This window comes from Chenopodium quinoa, unplaced genomic scaffold (genome assembly GCF_001683475.1).
Source record: "Chenopodium quinoa cultivar QQ74 unplaced genomic scaffold, ASM168347v1, whole genome shotgun sequence".
Taxonomy (NCBI): Eukaryota; Viridiplantae; Streptophyta; class Magnoliopsida; order Caryophyllales; family Amaranthaceae; genus Chenopodium; species Chenopodium quinoa.
In genome coordinates, this window is record NW_018744239.1 from 7,065,382 (window position 1) to 7,083,088 (window position 17,707).

The 17,707-nt window shown below is 34.6% G+C and overlaps 1 protein-coding gene across 1 annotated transcript; it reads left to right on the top strand.

Annotated features, from left to right (window-relative positions):
- Positions 1-921: 921 nt before the first annotated feature.
- Positions 922-17,115, top strand: LOC110694416 (uncharacterized protein At1g04910-like). Its single transcript, XM_021871589.1, has 10 exons — positions 922-3,239; positions 6,490-6,562; positions 7,955-8,022; positions 8,135-8,223; positions 9,029-9,226; positions 11,605-11,809; positions 11,939-12,106; positions 14,064-14,231; positions 14,329-14,519; positions 16,293-17,115. Exons 1-10 carry the CDS (start codon positions 2,859-2,861, stop codon positions 16,453-16,455), a joined length of 1,704 nt encoding a protein of 567 aa, XP_021727281.1. The 5' UTR covers positions 922-2,858; the 3' UTR covers positions 16,456-17,115.
- Positions 17,116-17,707: the final 592 nt, after the last annotated feature.

Sequence of the window (17,707 nt, forward strand, 5' to 3'; positions counted from 1 at the left end):
TAGGTGAGAGTAATCAATTCTGAATAATCTTAAATGGAGGCTTAATTATTGTATTTATAGCCTCGGGATGCATGCCCAATATTAGGTTTAGGTTAACCTAGGGCTAATTTGGCCTTTCTCGGAAACCGGGCCCCGGTGGTCGTTCTCCAAGTGGGCAGACAACAGGCCACGTGGCGTGGCGCGATTGGTCCATGCTGGACTGATTGCTGCTTGACACGTGTCGAGTCCTTGCTGGTCCATGTGGCGGACACATGGCAGGACCTGATTGGTCCTTATGGCAGACAGTGATTGGTTGGGGAAAAATCCCCTAATCATAAACCATGTATAAACAATTTAAGTTTCACATAGACCATTAATAAATCATTCAATCAAAATCATACACACAATATCAAAACAGTACCATCCAGTTTGCAATTGGTATTAATATCAAATACAAACTCATCACTTATTGGTTTTACATGCTACACAATTATATCACATTGAAGGTTAGAACTGAGAACAACCTCCATACTTATGAAGTGCACAGCATATGATATATTACCAATTTCATACTACAATAGAAAGCATACAACAAGAAATAACTACATCCCTAAACCCACAAATTAAAGCTGCAAAATTCAACAAACAAAGCATACAAGTTGCTATTCAACAACAATACTAATTAATGCTAATATCACTACTCATAATTCCACTAATAATTAGACTAGTTACACAACAACAGGCGCAATCATGAATCAATAAACCTAACAAATTAGAACTGCAAAATTCTTCAAATACAATACACTAACGAACCTCTGCACTATGACTACCACTAACATCGCTTAATCCATCAACAAAATGCATTTTCATTCAATTTTAGCTATGGCAGAAATAATTCACCAGTTTCACCTTCCAGATGTGGAACAATAAATTATCAACACAACAAATCGAAGACCCAAATTTGAATTTCCTTCTTCGTTTTACAAAAACCAAAACATTCAATTGGAAGGAATTCAATGGCAAATTAAATTAAATCACGTTATTTTATTTAGTGGAAAAAAGAATAAGAATTTGGAAATAATAATGCAATAAATTGATGGGAAAAAAAAAACTCCCGCTATCAACTATAATTTGGCGGAAACCACAAATAAGTTAAACAAAAAATGACAGGGACCCACCACAAATCTGTCCTTCATTTTTTTTATTTTTTATAGTTGCTTTTTAATTATGTACTCCCTCCGTTTCGTATTAATCGTAACTCTAGGGTGTTCACAAAGTTTAAGAAAATATATAGGGTGGAGCCAAAAAGAAGATTTTTTTTATAATATAAAGTATTGTTGGTAGGAGAGAGAAATAATAAAAAAGTAGTATAAGTGGGGTTGATAGGAAAGAGAAATAATAAAATATTTGTGAAAGTAGGGTTAGTGGGAAAGAGAAATCATAAAATAATGATGAGTTATTTTCAAATATAAAAGTGTTGCAATAATATGAAATAAATGTAAAAAGAAAGTGTAGCAATTAATACGAAACGGAGGAAGTAGTGCTGTACACATGGGGGGCCCACACTTACTTGAGACCTCAAAGAACTTTAAGGTAGAAAAATTCTCTTACTAAGGGTCTTTTCTATTGAGCTTAATTTCATTTCAGTTTAGTTTAGTTCAGTTTAGTTCAGCTCCAATCAGTTCAGTTCAGTTCTTATGCTAATTTATTTGTTTATATGATTTAGCTAATGATATTGTTAATGACAATTAGTTTAGGCATGCCTTTGGGTCGATCTTTTTAAGGTTATCTTTATGTCTAATGATATTGCTAATGATAATTAAAGCCAAATTTCATACTTTTTAGTATATATTACAACGACAACGACGACGACAACAACAACAACAATAATAATAAATAATAATAATTGTTCAAATGGTTATAATGGAAGTGCGTAGTTTTGGGTCTTTGTTTCCTTTTTTTTTTCATTTTTTTATTTTTGGATATTTTCTTCGTTTGTTTTTTTTTTGGTTTGTTTTTATTCATTTTTTAACAGCCAAACTATTACAGTAGATTAATTCACAGGCATTAATTAACATGAAAATAAAAAATTTTAAAAAAAAAGAAAAACTATTAGTGGATTAATTTTGAACTTTAATTTATTTTTCATAATTAGTAGTGGATTAATATCATTACTAATCCATAGTTAAAAATGATTAATCCATTGTCAAATATTTCAGTTCAGTTCAGTTCAATTCAGCTCAAATTAGTTCAGTTTAGTTCATTTTAGTTGTTTCCAGTAAATCGAAACAAGTCCTGAAATGCTCTTACTTGAGTCCTAGAGAACTTAAACTAGTAGAGATAGAGAAATTCTCCATTTCAAAGTAGTAACATGGTACAACTTCCGAGCCACGTACTAATCGTGTAAATTAAAAAGCTGTAGGGGTGATCACTAAAAAACATTACCATCTTGGTACAGACAGACAACAGCTGAACATCACTTTCATAATACACCACCACCCAAAAAATATAAAAAAAATTAAAATTCACCCTTTGCACGTGCTCCTCACCAATTTCCCCACTATCTTCCTTCTCCTCCAAAAATACACTAAAAAAATCAAAATTTAAAAAAAATACAAGTATTAAAAAAACAAAAAACAAAAAACACAATTCATTTCTTCCTCCTCCCTCTTCCTCCTCCTCCTCTTAGCGTGCGCATCACATCAAATCACCAAAATTCATTCAAACCCCAACTCAAATTCCCCCATCACATCACCATTATGTAGCTAAGCTCAGCTCAGCTTAACTACACTCACTTTACACTCCATTGAAGACCAATTTCACATTTTAGAGAGAGAAACAACTTCTAGAGAGAGAAACTGTTTGTTGTTTGTGTGAAGATGCAGATACAGATGCAAGCTTACAACAGACTACCAAGCAGCGGTCATACGACGCCATCTCCGCCGCAATCTCCGTCAGTAAGGTCGCCGAGGTACCGCCATGGAAGGTCTAAGCAAGGTCGACCTGGACCTCCACCTCCCAGAACAATGGCGCATCGTTTGGCTTACTTGGTTTTATCAGTTTTGTTGAGGAGACAAGGGATTTTTTTATTTGCGCCGTTAATTTATATTTCTGGGATGTTATTTTATATGGGTACTGTTTCGTTTGATGTGGGTCCTGTTATTTCGCATCATCCTGCTCCTGGGTCTGTTTATCGGAGTCCGCAGTTATATTCCAAGCTTCGGCCGGAGATGGATGCTGATAATTCTACTGCTGATGCGGTTAGTTTGTTGTTGTTTTGAGATTTTGATTGGTTTTTGTTTTTGTTTGATGGAAATTTTGTTTCGGGATTGATTTGTTTGTGTAATTTGGATGTGGGGTTGCCTTGTTTTTCGATTCGGGTTTTATCGGGTTTTGATTGGGATTTTTGTGGGGTTGGAGGGGGATTTTTGGGATGGGTTTTGTAATGTGGGTTGTTATTTTGATGATTGGAGCTCTGATTTGTGATTAGTTAGGGAAATAGAGAAAGAGAAGGAGATTTGGTCCCAATTTTTGCTTCTTATGGTGAGATAGATGTGATTTTAGGATGTATTAGTTTTGCGAGTATTTGGAAACTAGTTGAAGGTAATTAGGATCATTACTCTCGATTTAGTGAGACACATTATCCTAGTGGTTTCTCTTGAGAATTGCTTTGCCATTTACTATGCGCCGATGTTGAGTGTCCCCTCGACATGTCACAGTTTTCAGTGGAGTTGAGACCCTGCTGGTTGTGCATATATAGCAATAGCAGTGTGGTTTTACTGTGGTTGCCTGTTTGGTGCAGAATTTATTCATCTTTGAAAGCTCCAGTTGCGTTATTTTATTTTGTCTCAAAGTCATAAAAAACCTAGGTTTACTGTTGCTGGTGAAAGCTTGTAGCGATATAAACATACTGGCAACATAGCATAATAAGTGCCCATTCCGAGTGATTTTACACCGGATCTATGTGCCTATGTGGTGCACTCTTGTCTATCTAGCAAGAAGGGCGCAAGCTGGAATTATAAAGGGCTTGTGAGTTATGATCACAAAGAAACACAAGTGAGCGTTAAGTCTAATAGATGCTCTAGCTTGTTGGTGACATAAACAGGGCTTGTGATGGCCAAGCAAGTTGAGGTGGGCCCAAGTGGGTCCGATAGTGAACTTTATCTTTCTAAGGGTATGTTGATAATTCATCTGTTTTGTGAAATTTAAAACATGTGGCAACGCAATATATATAGAGACCTATGACAACACACACAAAAGGTAACAATGGGTTGGAGGCTTGGATTTCATTAATCAATTGCCTCCTAAAGAGCTTCTTTTTGGATTTACAATATTCTCCTACAAACTCTGGATTGAAAGTAGAAATAACAGTAGCATCTAAATCCTAGAGAACTTAAAGAAAAGTCCTAGAATGCATCAAAGACATTGATAGGAGGTTTGATTCTAACAATAAGCATAGACAACAAGCAAGATGTATCTTTCACTTTTGTAAGAACCATTCCAAGCGAGTGATTTCCATCCCTTTCCAAAAAGCCAAGGAAATTTTGTGCTATGGAATCGATAACAATACAAACAATTCTTTATCCTCATTGCCTTTCTTCCCAGTTAGACTTTTCATAATTTTGCCTGACCTAGGATGGAAATGACCTGAATCAGTTTCAATCACGATGGGTTGTGAACATTATTTGCTAACCAGAACTTGCTGGAATTCAAAGCTATCTGCTAGAAAATGGGTCAAATCAGCCTCCTTGAGATCGACCCATTGGGTTGAAGCATACAAGTTCAATGCATATTCAATTTTTTTTGCCTCTTTTTATTCCCTCCTGTTAGGCTTTTTACTTTATATAATTTATCTTCTCTGCCCTTTTGGTTTAGTTTAGTGACATATTTTTTGTTAGGCACACTATCAAAACCTGTGATGAAAATGAATTAATACTAATCTATATCAGCTTGATAAATCAATAATATCTTATAGTTATTGCTGTTAGAATATTTGATATTGAAAGGTTATAGAGTTTATATGTATATCTAACAATGGTAAAAAGACACTTTCAACATGTTGGGTCAACCCGAAACTTAACAATTTTGGTGATAATCAACCATTTCTTGACCTATATTCAAAACAATCCTTCCGATAAATGATTGAACCTTATAGACCTGTTAGCTTGGCAATAAAAGAAGAAAATGGTTTTGGAATATTTTGTTGGGTTTCTATGAACTGCAGGTGATTGCAATTTATCTAATGCTCACCTTCTCGAGGTTGAGGCCAATCTTACTAGAGCTCTAGGACCCATAATGAAGTTATTCTCTAATGGTGCCACTAACAAAATTGTGGAAATATAGATCAATATTCATGACCCTTTTTTCTATACCATAGCTCACATATGTTGCGTTACAGTTTATGGCTTCACTACCTATTTTGCATAGAACCTTTGGAATAAAAGTTTTTCCCCTTATTAAGCTGTAATCCCAACTGAGCATGAATGGAGGTTGTTGATTCTCAAAAGAAAAAACTAAAAGCATATATAAAAGGAGGCAGAGTGCTGACCATTGACTACTACCGTTAATAATAATTGAATAAAAAGGTCCTCCGATTTGTAGAGAATCTTCGAAACGGTCATCTGGTGGTTTTTTGTGATCATTATCACTATTTGAAAACATTAGTTGCCAATTTCATAGGCTTTTTGCATCTCTACATGGTTGCAAAGTACTATTTCATGGTATATCCCCAGGGACTTGAAGAAGTTTAATAGCTATCCTTTGAGGAAGTAGAGGAGAACATAGTTCGATTTGGGAATCAAACTTCGGTATATAATGTTATTAGGGTTAGCTAACAAGATAACATGTAAGACCTTCAGTTGGTCTTCAATTCTCTAGGTGAACTTTGATGCTAGGAAATGGAAAATTATGTTTTCAAGTTGTAAAAGACCTTACCTAGTGACCTAAATGGTGTTTGCAAAGGTGGTTGAAGGCTAGTATGGGCTGTAAAAGGGCAACACGACCTATGTAAATCATGTCATGCAAGCTGTGATTCTTCACACGACATTGTTTACGCTATAAGCTCATGTCCGTCACTGCCTCACTGGGTTATTATTTTTGCTGTAATTCTATGGATTTTTGGTTGGGAAAGAGCATCTAACACTTCAACGGTAGATGTACATGGTGAGTGCTTGTGGGGTAGAATATTCCGTCTAATATTACTATACACCAATCCTTTGGGATTTTGTTGGGTTTGTCTTTGATGATATCAAGTCTGATTGCCATGCTCTCTATGCACTTTGATTTAGACGACACATCTTCTTTTATGGTTGTTCTTTATTATTATCTTCTTTTTTTTTTTTTTTTTTTTTTTTAAAAAAAAAAAAAAACTCTTTTCTTAAATAGGCTGCAAACATCCTGGCCTCTGAAGGTTAATTTGCATTTGCAGTCATATGTCTGTATTTGTTGCTAATTGGTCATAGGATTAGATATGGGTTTCAGTGTTGACTTAAGGTATTTGTTTTCTTGTAGATATCAACTATTTGGAAAAATTCCTACAAGGGTGGTGAGTGGAGACCATGTGTAAACAAGTCTACTCCAGGAGGTATGAGAATACCTGTCGCTGAACTTAGATTTTGTTTGTTAAATATGTTGTGCTTGATGTATATGTACTTACGCTCCTAATGGCTTCATAGTAATGAGAAAGGCACTGACTGTATAAAATTATTAGCATATTGGCATGTATTGTGATCTAAGATTATCTTGCTCGCTCTCAGTTTATGAGTTATTTTCAGCAGCTGCTGTTCATTTGAAATTGCTAATTCTTTTGAGTTACATGGCTTGGAAATTAAATTACTGGGATTTTTAAGAAATAAGTGACTAAAGTAAAAGTATTAATTAGATCAATCGATAAGTATTGGGGTAACATTATAAATAATATGCATTCCTAAGATGTTTGCTGGAAGAGACTGCTCAAGAAAATTGTGTACTTCATTAAGTACTAGCAGACAGTGATCTAAGCTTCTGGCATATGAGGCGCTGTGAACTTAGAGTGATTAGCAATATACTGTTCCAAAGGGGTAGGCATTGGTTCTGTAAATAATTGCTTAGGAAAAAAAAGTTTCTTTAATAATGAAATAAGACATTGACATTTACAGAGGAAAGGTATACAAGAATTAGGCAATGAAATCAAAAACTGAGCATGGCTACAAAACTCCACTTTTTCAGATTGACAAAAAATTAGGAGATTCCTATTGGCATGAGTCAGTGGTATTTTGAAATTTGAATGCTTTGTACTTCATGAAGGAAGGAGGCTTTCTCTATCATATTACCATAACATACACATGAAAGCTTACTGAGACCAATGCCCTTTGTGGCTTTACTTCAGCAATAGGCCCAATTTTTTTTGGAGTTTTCTTTAGTCGATCACTATCAGGATTTTCTAATGATAGATCTGTTACCTTGCATATTGTTATGCTTCTACAGTGATTGTGAGTCAATTTAATGTCCTTTTCCCTACAGTTGCAAATAGGTTGTTTTTTTTAGTTTTTCCTGAATCCTTTAATGGAAAAACTTATAATAAGTCAATATTTCAAGTGTTTCGTTGAGAGAGTCCAACAGGGCTCACATTAGAACTAGAGTAGGAAGATTATGATCAAATTAATTATGACGCAAATTGATACATAAGAAGCTGCCGATGACACAAAACTAACCAGAATAGAAACATTCAAATTAAGACAATGATACTTGATTTACTTGTATTCTTTCTTTCCTTTTTTTTTTTGTTTTTGTTTTTTTTTTGTTTTTCTGTAGGTTATCTTAACCTTACGCTCCTGCTATGATGCTTGCCAATCAATATATTCCTGTGTTTATAATTCTGTTCTAGCTTGGCTGATGCAGTTTCATAGGATGTATCTGTTCTTGTAAATGATTTGTTGTTACATAATTTTGTTCATTTCTGAAAATATCTAATCTGAAACACTTGTATTTATAATAGGCTTGGCTGATTCAAATGGTTACATTTATGTTGAGGCAAATGGTGGCTTGAATCAGCAGAGAGCATCGGTCTGTTCATTGCATCGATAGTTCATTATCCACTTTCTACTGTCAATTTCGTTTTTAGAATTATCTTCTGAGTTTAATCCTTGTTTTGTTCTTTGGTTGTCATGATTGCCAGATATGCAATGCAGTTGCTGTGGCAGGCTATCTCAACGCCACACTTGTTATTCCAAATTTTCATTATCATAGCATCTGGAGGGATCCTAGGTGTGTTGTGGATTAATTACTGTTGTGATTCAATGTAATTCATATTTTAGTGTACTAATTTTTAGAGTTTAGTTCCATAAAATGGATTTCTGTAAAATGTAAAAGATCTCCTAAGTTCTAATTCCAGTGAATATACTTAAGTGGTCTTTTAGTTAAATGTCTTTTTTTTTTTTTTTTTTTTTTTTTTTTTTTTTTTTTTTTTTGCTTTTTCTAATAGGTAGTAAAATTCCTTTTTGGTACTTCCATTCATTTATTACTGCAACTTTTTCTTTTCATGGTCTCCAGGGCAAACCTTTCACCATTAATATCATAATTACATGTCACTGCCTTTGTTGATGTGGTGAGTGGATGTAAGAAATTGCGAATAAACTAAGCAAGTGTGTAAAAAGGTGGGTAGGTGTAAGAAAAAATAATTGGATTAAGTAAGGGAGAGTGAGTAGAAAAGTGTAAATTTTGTGGGGTAAGAGGGGTAAACTAGTAAAAGGAATTTGCTAAAAAAGGAATAAAGTGAAACTTTTTAGACTTTTTAGAAACGGATGAAAACGGAAAGTGTCAAGAACTTTCAGAAAATCATGTAAATTTGATGTTTACAAGATGCACCTTAAAACGTATCTAACGAGATCACAGGTGTTAAGCTATTTTTCATTGCATGAGTAAAAGAATATGGTCAAAGTTTGCGGAGTTTGACCACCATTTATGTGCTGATAATAAATAGAATGGGTGAAGCATTTGATAATTTGGAATCTTGTGAATTGACTCGGAGCTTTTATTTTTTTTGTAACTAATTTTGCTCCATGCTCTGCAGTAAGTTCAATGACATATACGATGAAGAGTATTTCATGAGTATGTTGCAAAATCACGTACGTGTGGTCAATATGATTCCTGATTACCTGATGGCTCGTTATGATCACAATATGAGCAATGTTTACAATTTCAGAATAAAAGCATGGTCTACTATTCAATACTACAAGGACAATGTCCACCCAAAATTGCTTGAAGAGAAGTGAGTGAAAAACCCTTTCCCTCTTTCAATCCATATAAGTTATGCTTCCCAATTTTTTGCTTCACTTTATTTATTTATTTATTTTATTATGTAAAATAGACTAAGTTCTGTTTTCCTACTATGTTAAAATTTGAATAAAAGCTGGAGGGAACTCTGTCATATATTAAATGTACTGCTATTGTTTCATTAATATCTGGCTATTTTGAATCATCTAAGTGGTTATGTACTACTCCTTATGTTTTTATTTAACTGATGGAGGAAGTATACCCCCCCCCCCCACCCCCCCGTCATGACGTGGGAATTTTCATCAGTAATATATTATTTATGAAGGACTGTGTTGGCACGGGCTGTGCTGCTGATCTCATTGCTCTAGACTATGGTCTTGGGTACATATGTTTCCTTTTCGTTGCACTTCCATTGCTCTAGAAGGGAGGGATGAGAGGAGGAGGACGTGAAGGGATCTAGAAGTCTAGAAGTGTTTATTTTTATTTTAAAGTAGAGATATGTAGATGTGTAGCTTGGTTTCTTAGCTACAATGTCTCATAGAAGCTTCAGGACATGCATCTTTATTTTAATATCTCTTATGGTGTCCTTCTAGTATATTTATAATAAACAAAAACCTGATAAGAGAAGTCCCTAACTATTGCCAGTCTTCTCTTATTAGTTCTACTCTAGTGTTACCTAAAAAATCCTAACTATGTTTTGTTTCTTCCCTAAATAATCCAATAAAATATATTGACTTACACATGTCAAGTTGTGATTGGTTATTGTCATTCCACCAAGATGCTTCTCTTTTTTAAACTGCCTTGTAAGGTTTTTTAGGTGGGCTTGATTCATTGTTATTATGCTGCATTGTAATATACTAACTGCTAAGTTGGGAACTACAATATTAATGGAATGCCATGGAAGTATTTAACGGATGAACTCTTCTTTGATGCCTATTAGTAATTTCCTTGCTTTGCTGATGGGCTGTTTGATGTGGTCGAGGATAAAGTGGGATTAGATGCATTGATGGAGGTTAAGTTTGGTCCAAAGCACGTGATAGATCAATATATATATATCAGAGGTGTTCCTGTCTATCTGATTAAATTGTTACTTAATGATGAGGGCAGGGTGGATGCAATTGTAGGTCTTGGTGCAAGTGATGTAACGGGAGAAAATAAGTATCTGGAAGAGGATTCTAGGGTTGCTGGAGTGGCTGTGAAGGATTGCTAAGGGAGAGAGAGGAGAGACAAGGGAGGAAAAAAATAAAAATCAAATTAAAATTTTCATGCTTTTTTGAGTTTTTGATTTTGAGTTATTTGCTATTATTTGGGGATGACACTGTACATAGTTGGGGTTATGTTGAGATTACCCATAGGTGGGGTTATTACAAGAAGATCAAAAATGATCGGGACTACTCTTAATAATTTAAGTTGACGAGATATACTACCAGCAATCCTCCTAATAAGATCTGAAAAAATGATTCCGAATTTGTGTATCTGATAAAGACCTTCCAAGAATAGTCCCTGTAGCTACTATTTTCCTAATTTTTTCCATATGATATTCAATGAGGGAGACGTGGTGTTCTCCAGGGGAAAAATAATAAGAATACAAAGTTCACAGCTCATAAGGAAAGAGCCATTTTATAGCAGTTGATATCTTGTTCAAGCTCACAGTTCTATTTCATTATTTTTCCGCAGTAAGTTGGTGAGACATCAAACAAGCTGTACATTTGTACTGCCCTTTGAAAATCCTTCCTATTGTATTGCACGGTATTTGATATCCTGACCATTCATTACCAATCAGCTTTATGTATCCAATTGCTTTAAAGGTTGTGACATTTTCTAAATCCACTATTGTACGCTTTTTTTTTTTCATCTGCTTTTTTTACTAATCATCTCACCTATACCCTGAGTGGTAATACTATTGAATTTAAGTGATTCTAGTAACTTAATTATCCGACTTCTGTAGACGTCTTGCCAGTAATTTTACTTGGATTAAGTTTTTGGAAGGACTTGATTTATGTTCTACTTTATGGTCCACTGTAGAAATTGTGACTATTATATCTGTTTGTCGTGTTTTTTTCTTGTTTTGTGTTCCTTGATTATTTTTTTTCCATCCAATTTCCTCTAATTTTTTCATGGAGGGAAGTCTTCTTCTCATTTTTTTTCGTTCCCCCTTTTCAAAAGTTTTTATGGTGAAAGTGGATGAAAGTTGTAACTATTAGTTATTTTATTTCCCAAGTCCTTGCCTAAAATAATTCTGGTCTGAGTTATATAAAGAAATATCTTTCCCCCACAAAGGACTTTACCATGCTGATCCTTTTGGTGGAGAACCAGTTGTCATCACTTTGTTGTTTTCCTTTGTTTATTAATGCTCCGTCATGTACAACTTAGGGTTATAAGGATCTCTCCATTTGCAAATCGATTGTCATTTGACGCTCCTCCAGCTGTTCAACGGCTTAGGTGCTTGGCTAATTATGAAGCTTTGAGGTTCTCAAGCCCAATCTTAACCTTGGGGGAAACGCTGGTTGCAAGAATGAAAGAGCGTAGTGCAAGTAGTGGTGGCAAATACGTATCCGTGCATCTTCGATTTGAAGAGGTTAGATTGGGTTATCTTGCTGTCATATTGTTTGAGAGTTCAGATTTTGCTGCTTCTGGGTGCTGGAGGGGACATACTTTATGATATTCACTGAAGTTGATTTCTTTTCTTTTTCTGGTTTTATTACAGGATATGGTTGCGTTTTCTTGTTGTATATTTGATGGTGGTAGGCAAGAAAGATTTGATATGGAGGCAGCAAGAGAAAGAGGTTGGAGAGGCAAATTTACTAAGCCTGGTAGGATCATTCGTCCTGGTGCCATCAGAATTAATGGAAAGTGTCCACTTACACCTTTGGAGGTAAGAACTTGTCGATTTGAGGCTTCTAGGTGGTTTAACTTGGTTATTATGTGGTTTATTAACCCCCTCCCCTTCCATTTTTTTTCCCTCATGCAACTCATTTTAGGATGTGTACGAAGCTGTAAAACCATTTCATAATTAGACAAAAATGTTTGGTGAATACCTTGTTCTGTTTTGTTGCTCTCTATAGCAATCTAGTTTTACAGCTAAGTAGGGTTTTGTTTGTTTCTTTGCATGTTGGTTTGTTTCTTTGCATGTTTGTTTGTTTGTGTGTGTGTTATGGAATCCCATTCTGAATTTCAAGAGCAGCATGATAATTTATGTTGCAGAAACTGGCAATTATAGATTGTTTGGTAAGATTTGCAAGAGTTTTGTTATTGCTTCATAATATCTTTTCAGGGTGCTGTATACTCTGTACTATGCACTTCTTACCATAACACATATCCGTGTGCACATAATGCTCTTGCATGTGAAAGGAGGCTGATATTCAAAATTTCAAATATGCAGACCTTGCCCTTGCTATCACTGAGAGGATGTTTCTGGTAGACCCTTACTCTAAACATTAACCTACTGTAGTCTGAAGCTCTGATCTGATGCCCTGTCTGCTATGATCACTGACATTTAGCATCTAATGTGGAAATAATATGTAGAAAAAAATCATGCATTTGGGAAAGGCAATAGGAATATTAACTGGACTGTTCATTTATTTTTGGGAAATTCCCATTGGTGGACCTATATTTTTGCATTTTACTTTTGGTTTCCATTTATTTAGGAAATCTAACAAGTTTTGTATTCTTAATTATTTTATGAAGTAACTATGCTGTTTGGAGTCGATTCATTTAAAGTATTGGTCACAATCCACAACACTTGCTTTCACAATCTGTATAATTTTTTTCCCAGGGGAGTAAGGTTTACAAATTACAAGGATACTTGGTTAGTTACATTAAAAACATGAGGGAATCGGTTTTTATTGCTAAGCTTCTAAGGGCTAACCTAACCTCATTTAGTATGTAAATCTTTTTGGAGGTACCCTGTGAAAATATTTAAATATGAATTGTTTGGGGTTTTGAATGAATCACCTCGAATTACAGAAGTACTGGGTAAAAGATATCAAGCTATTGACTAATTGACTAGGCATGCAGTAGTAAAAGAATTTCAGGAATAAGGATAAGCAAAACTGATGCTTAGAAGGCTTATGCTTATCCTAGATATTTTCAGCTGTTTGTATTTCTGCAACACTGGATAAATGCAAATATATTAGAAAACCTATGGGGGTTTTTTATGCACCAACAGCTATATTAAAGGCAAATTGGATTTTCAATGAACTTAAGATCTCAAAGAGCCTATGAAAAGCATTCAATAAAAGGGACATTAAAGTATAGCAATCTTACTTTATTTGTTCCTTGTTGAGACCTAAACTGGTAATCTTGGGAGGGTAAACTATTGTAAGGGTCCTTTGGCTGTGAGTATTGGTTGGAATTCTATTACGATAACAGTCCAAGCCAAAATCTTCATCATATTCATATGGGGGACTTCTACCTTATTTTCTCCTATACAAACTTGGAAGGAGTATTAGAATTGGATAAATTTCAAGAATTAGTACAAGTATTAACAGCTCAACTAAGAATTTGGATGCGGGCTTTATTCATGTATTGCTTTAACCCTTGAAAAAGACACGAGTATTAGTATAATTGTCGTCTGCTCAGCCATGATTGTCATAGGACTTTTGAAGAGCCCATTCTTATGTAACTCTTGGTCATGTATATTTGAACATCTTGTCTTTAGAGCTCCGAGAAATTTGCTCTTGAAGTGTTACATACTTACATAGGACTTTTTTTTTTTTCCTTAACTTTTCCCGTGACTTACATTTCAAGACATATATTACTCCGTATATTTAAGTCTTTCTGAAGATACGTTGCAATGTAAAGTTTACATTTATGTTTGCCTTTTGAATCAGGTTGGTTTGATGCTTCGTGGTATGGGCTTTGATAGAAATACATCTATATATTTGGCTTCAGGAAAGATATATGACGCTGAAAGAAATATGGCCCCATTATTTGAAATGTTTCCTCTTTTGCAAACTAAAGAGATGCTTGCATCTCCAGAGGAATTGGCACCATATCAGGTTTGTATATTAGCATCCTTTGCATTATATGCTTTTTGTCTGGTAAAATTTCTTACTCCTAGTCCCCCCCTTTTCTCTCCTTTATTACTCTTCCCAGAATTATTCTTCCAGGATGGCTGGTATAGACTATACAGTTTGCCTTCATAGTGAAGTTTTTGTTACCACTCAAGGAGGTAATTTCCCTCATTTTTTGATGGGGCATCGGAGATACTTGTACGGTGGGCATTCAAAGACAATTCGTCCGGATAAGCGAAAGTTGGCACAAATTTTTGATAATCCTAGTATTGGGTATGTATCAGTCTCTTAATTATGGTGTCTTTATGTTCTATTAGTTACTTTATGTCTTATAAGTGGATTGGTGTGTTTTCCTATTTGAAGGTTTTAAGGATTTTGGGCCAATTCAGATGCTTTTGGATCTGCATTGAATGTTCTTTGATTATCTTAATTCTTATCTAACTAGTACAAACACAGATCAGAAATCATGCGTGTAAAATACTTGACTTTTTTTTTTTTTTTTAAACTTTTTTTCCCCCCTTTTTACATTCCAATTTTGTGATTCAGTTGAAGGTAGAATATGGAGGAAATTAGACGCTCAAGGAGGTGTGGAGGTTAGGACTTAGGGGTTAGGGCGCATATTTGCTCCTTTTGTTCTACTTATAAGGGTCGTAGTTCGTAGAAACCTTAAAAAATAAAAGCGTTTGAAGTTAAGTCTTTCAAAGATCTTAATATATATTTCTCCCTGGAACCCTTGGCTATTAGATTTGCTGTTGATTGTTTAGTTTTAGGAAAAAAGAATAAAAATAATTGTTTCATCTAAAGAAAAATTCTTTAAAAATCCAAATAGTTTGGATTTGATTGGACTCATCAGGTTTATAAACGTTAGGTGATTTATCCATGGTAACCTTGAGGCTTTAGAGAATTAGAGTAACATTTAAATTGACCCTATGATTTTGCAAATACTTGAAGTAACCTTGGATTATTGGAAAATCTTATCCAATAAACTCACTGCTAAAGGGAAGCTAAAGTTGTTAAAAATAAAAATGGTTTTTCTCTTCCCCCTGGATCCTTCCTCTTTTCTATCAATTGTGTATTTTCATACCTCTGGAACAGGATAAGATAAGGAGAAAAACTATCGAGAGAAAGAGATGTAAAAAGAGATTTAAATATAACCTTTTAAATGCACAAGTTGATAAAGAGTGTTTAAACAGTCTAGTCATGATAAAGAGAAAGGAGAAGAAAGAACGGAAGAATAAGGAGTATGTATACTGAGAGAGAGAGATGTGAAGAGGAGGAAATATAAATCAAAATTTTAAAAAGTACTAGTTGATAAAGAGAGTTTAAATAGTTTATTGTGATAAAGAGAAAGGAGGAGAAAGAATGGAAGAATAGGAAGCATATATAACAAGAGAGAGAGAAATGTAAAAAGAAGGAAATATAAATAGAACTTTTAGAAAGCACAAGTTGAAAGAGAGTTTAAATAGTCTAGTAATGATAAGGAGAAGGGAGGAGGAGAAAGAACAAAAGAAGATAAGGTATGAGTATTTTTGACAATGCTAGATTGCCTTAAGGTTCTTTTGGATACGACTCCCTGATCTCATCTTAAAAACATAGGGTCAATTTGAGTATTTTGCTAAAACTAGTGGTGGATTGGGGGTGGGGGGATATTGGGGAACAATTACACCTGTATTCCTATCCCTTGAAAGTGGCATAAAAACAAACTTTGAATAATGTTTTCACAAGTTTAAATCTGGCAAGTCGTTGGAAGAAATTTGTCAACGGTATTCATCTCTCTCTCCGTAAATGGGGGTTGTGTGAACTGTATCAGCATGGTGATGCTTACTTGCTTAGAAGTGTTGGTGAACATGCTTGTAGTCTGTACAACTATTTATATTGGCTCTTTGGGCTTGCTTGTTGTGGATTGTATTGTAACGTTTTACCTCTTTTCTGTTCTTCATTTGTTTTAATAATATTTTTATAGCTTAGTCCTGGAATGAATTGTATTTGCAAAGTTATGATGTTAATATCAGCTAAAGTGCATTTTTACCGGGTTGGCATAATCAGATGGAAAACATTCAAGAGGCATATGCTAAACATGCGATCACATAGTGATTCCAAGGGTTTCGAGCTTAAAAGGCCAAATGACTCTATATACAGTTTCCCATGTCCTGACTGTATGTGCCGAATCGGTAAATCGGAAGATTCGAGATCAGCGTCTGCAACGTGATCTCCTGCCATCAGAATCATATGGATAATCTTTCATGTTAATGATTCTGCAGATGTGGCTAACTGCCAAATCTTATTTACATTGATTCTTTGATTCTTTTCCCTTTTCCTTTGTGGAAAAAAAAGGGTAACACAGTTCAGTTTTGGAACTCCAACAATTTGGTTGGATGGTGTGGTCTGATTATTTGACCAGAGAAAGGCATCACATCTTTTTGTACATGATCTGGAAGTAGAAGTGACGCCACAGTATCTTTGCATTGAAGGAATTGCTCTGGTATTGACTATACACTCGGTTGCAGCTGCTGATATTGCCATTTGTTTATCCACTAATTTTGTCCATTCTTTTCTTTTTTTTTTTTTCTTTTAATTAATTTTTTAATTATTGTATATACGATTTGGAATTGTAAAATTGTACAAAGCATGTTGGAGCTCTGTACAAGTTTTTTTGTTATCATCTAGAGTAATTCATTCTTTCAAAATAGTGTTGTACTTGTGTGCGTGCATCGCTTTCTGGTTTTTTTGTTTTGAGGTTAATGTAGATAGGTTAGGAATTAGGCTGTGCTCCGTTGTAGATGCAGCTCCAGCCAACTGTTGTACTCGTTCATGTGAGTATGATCTCAAGAAATTGACTGCAGAAACTCCCTATTTGACAGTCAGAATACAGGATCTATCCTTCTCATTGCAAACTATCCCTTGTGCTTCAAATTGCCTTGTCAAGAATATACGAAGTAACTAATAGTCACGCAGAAAAGTGTTTTTATTAATAAAATTAATTTTTAATTTTTAATCTACTTTGCACATCCTTAATTCTTTAGAACAATACTTCTGCATATTCTTAGAATGAACACTAACATCTACTTGTAGTTCATTACTCTTCATGTCCCAAATTACTCGCAATGTTTTGATTTATCTTAAATTATTCAATAATTTCACTTAGATCATCTTGTTTTTCTAATATATGAAATCAAATATTTTAACCTGTTAACTGCTAGCATGTTTGACAACATTTCCATTCAGTTTAAATATAGGCTTGTTAGTGCTCTTATAGTCACAGTATAGATACTTGGTCTATAGGAATCGGGTCAATTTTAACTTGTTTATTGCGAGCATATACTTGGTAAAATCTCGAATTGTATCCTAAGGTCCTACAATTTTATGATACAAAAACTTGTCATTAATCTAGATCTTAGGTAAGATCTTATTGTTTGTAGCTAGGGTATTTGATCCTACCTAGATAAAGGATTAGAGTGGTA

Excerpts from the sequence above, each read along its gene's own strand:
- LOC110694416 (XM_021871589.1), top strand. The coding sequence starts at position 2,859 with ATGCAGATACAGATGCAAGCTTACAACAGACTACCAAGCAGCGGTCAT. Across the intron at positions 14,232-14,328 it reads AGGAATTGGCACCATATCAG|AATTATTCTTCCAGGATGGC; the intron begins GTTTGTATATTA and ends TACTCTTCCCAG. Across the intron at positions 14,520-16,292 it reads TTTGATAATCCTAGTATTGG|ATGGAAAACATTCAAGAGGC; the intron begins GTATGTATCAGT and ends TGGCATAATCAG.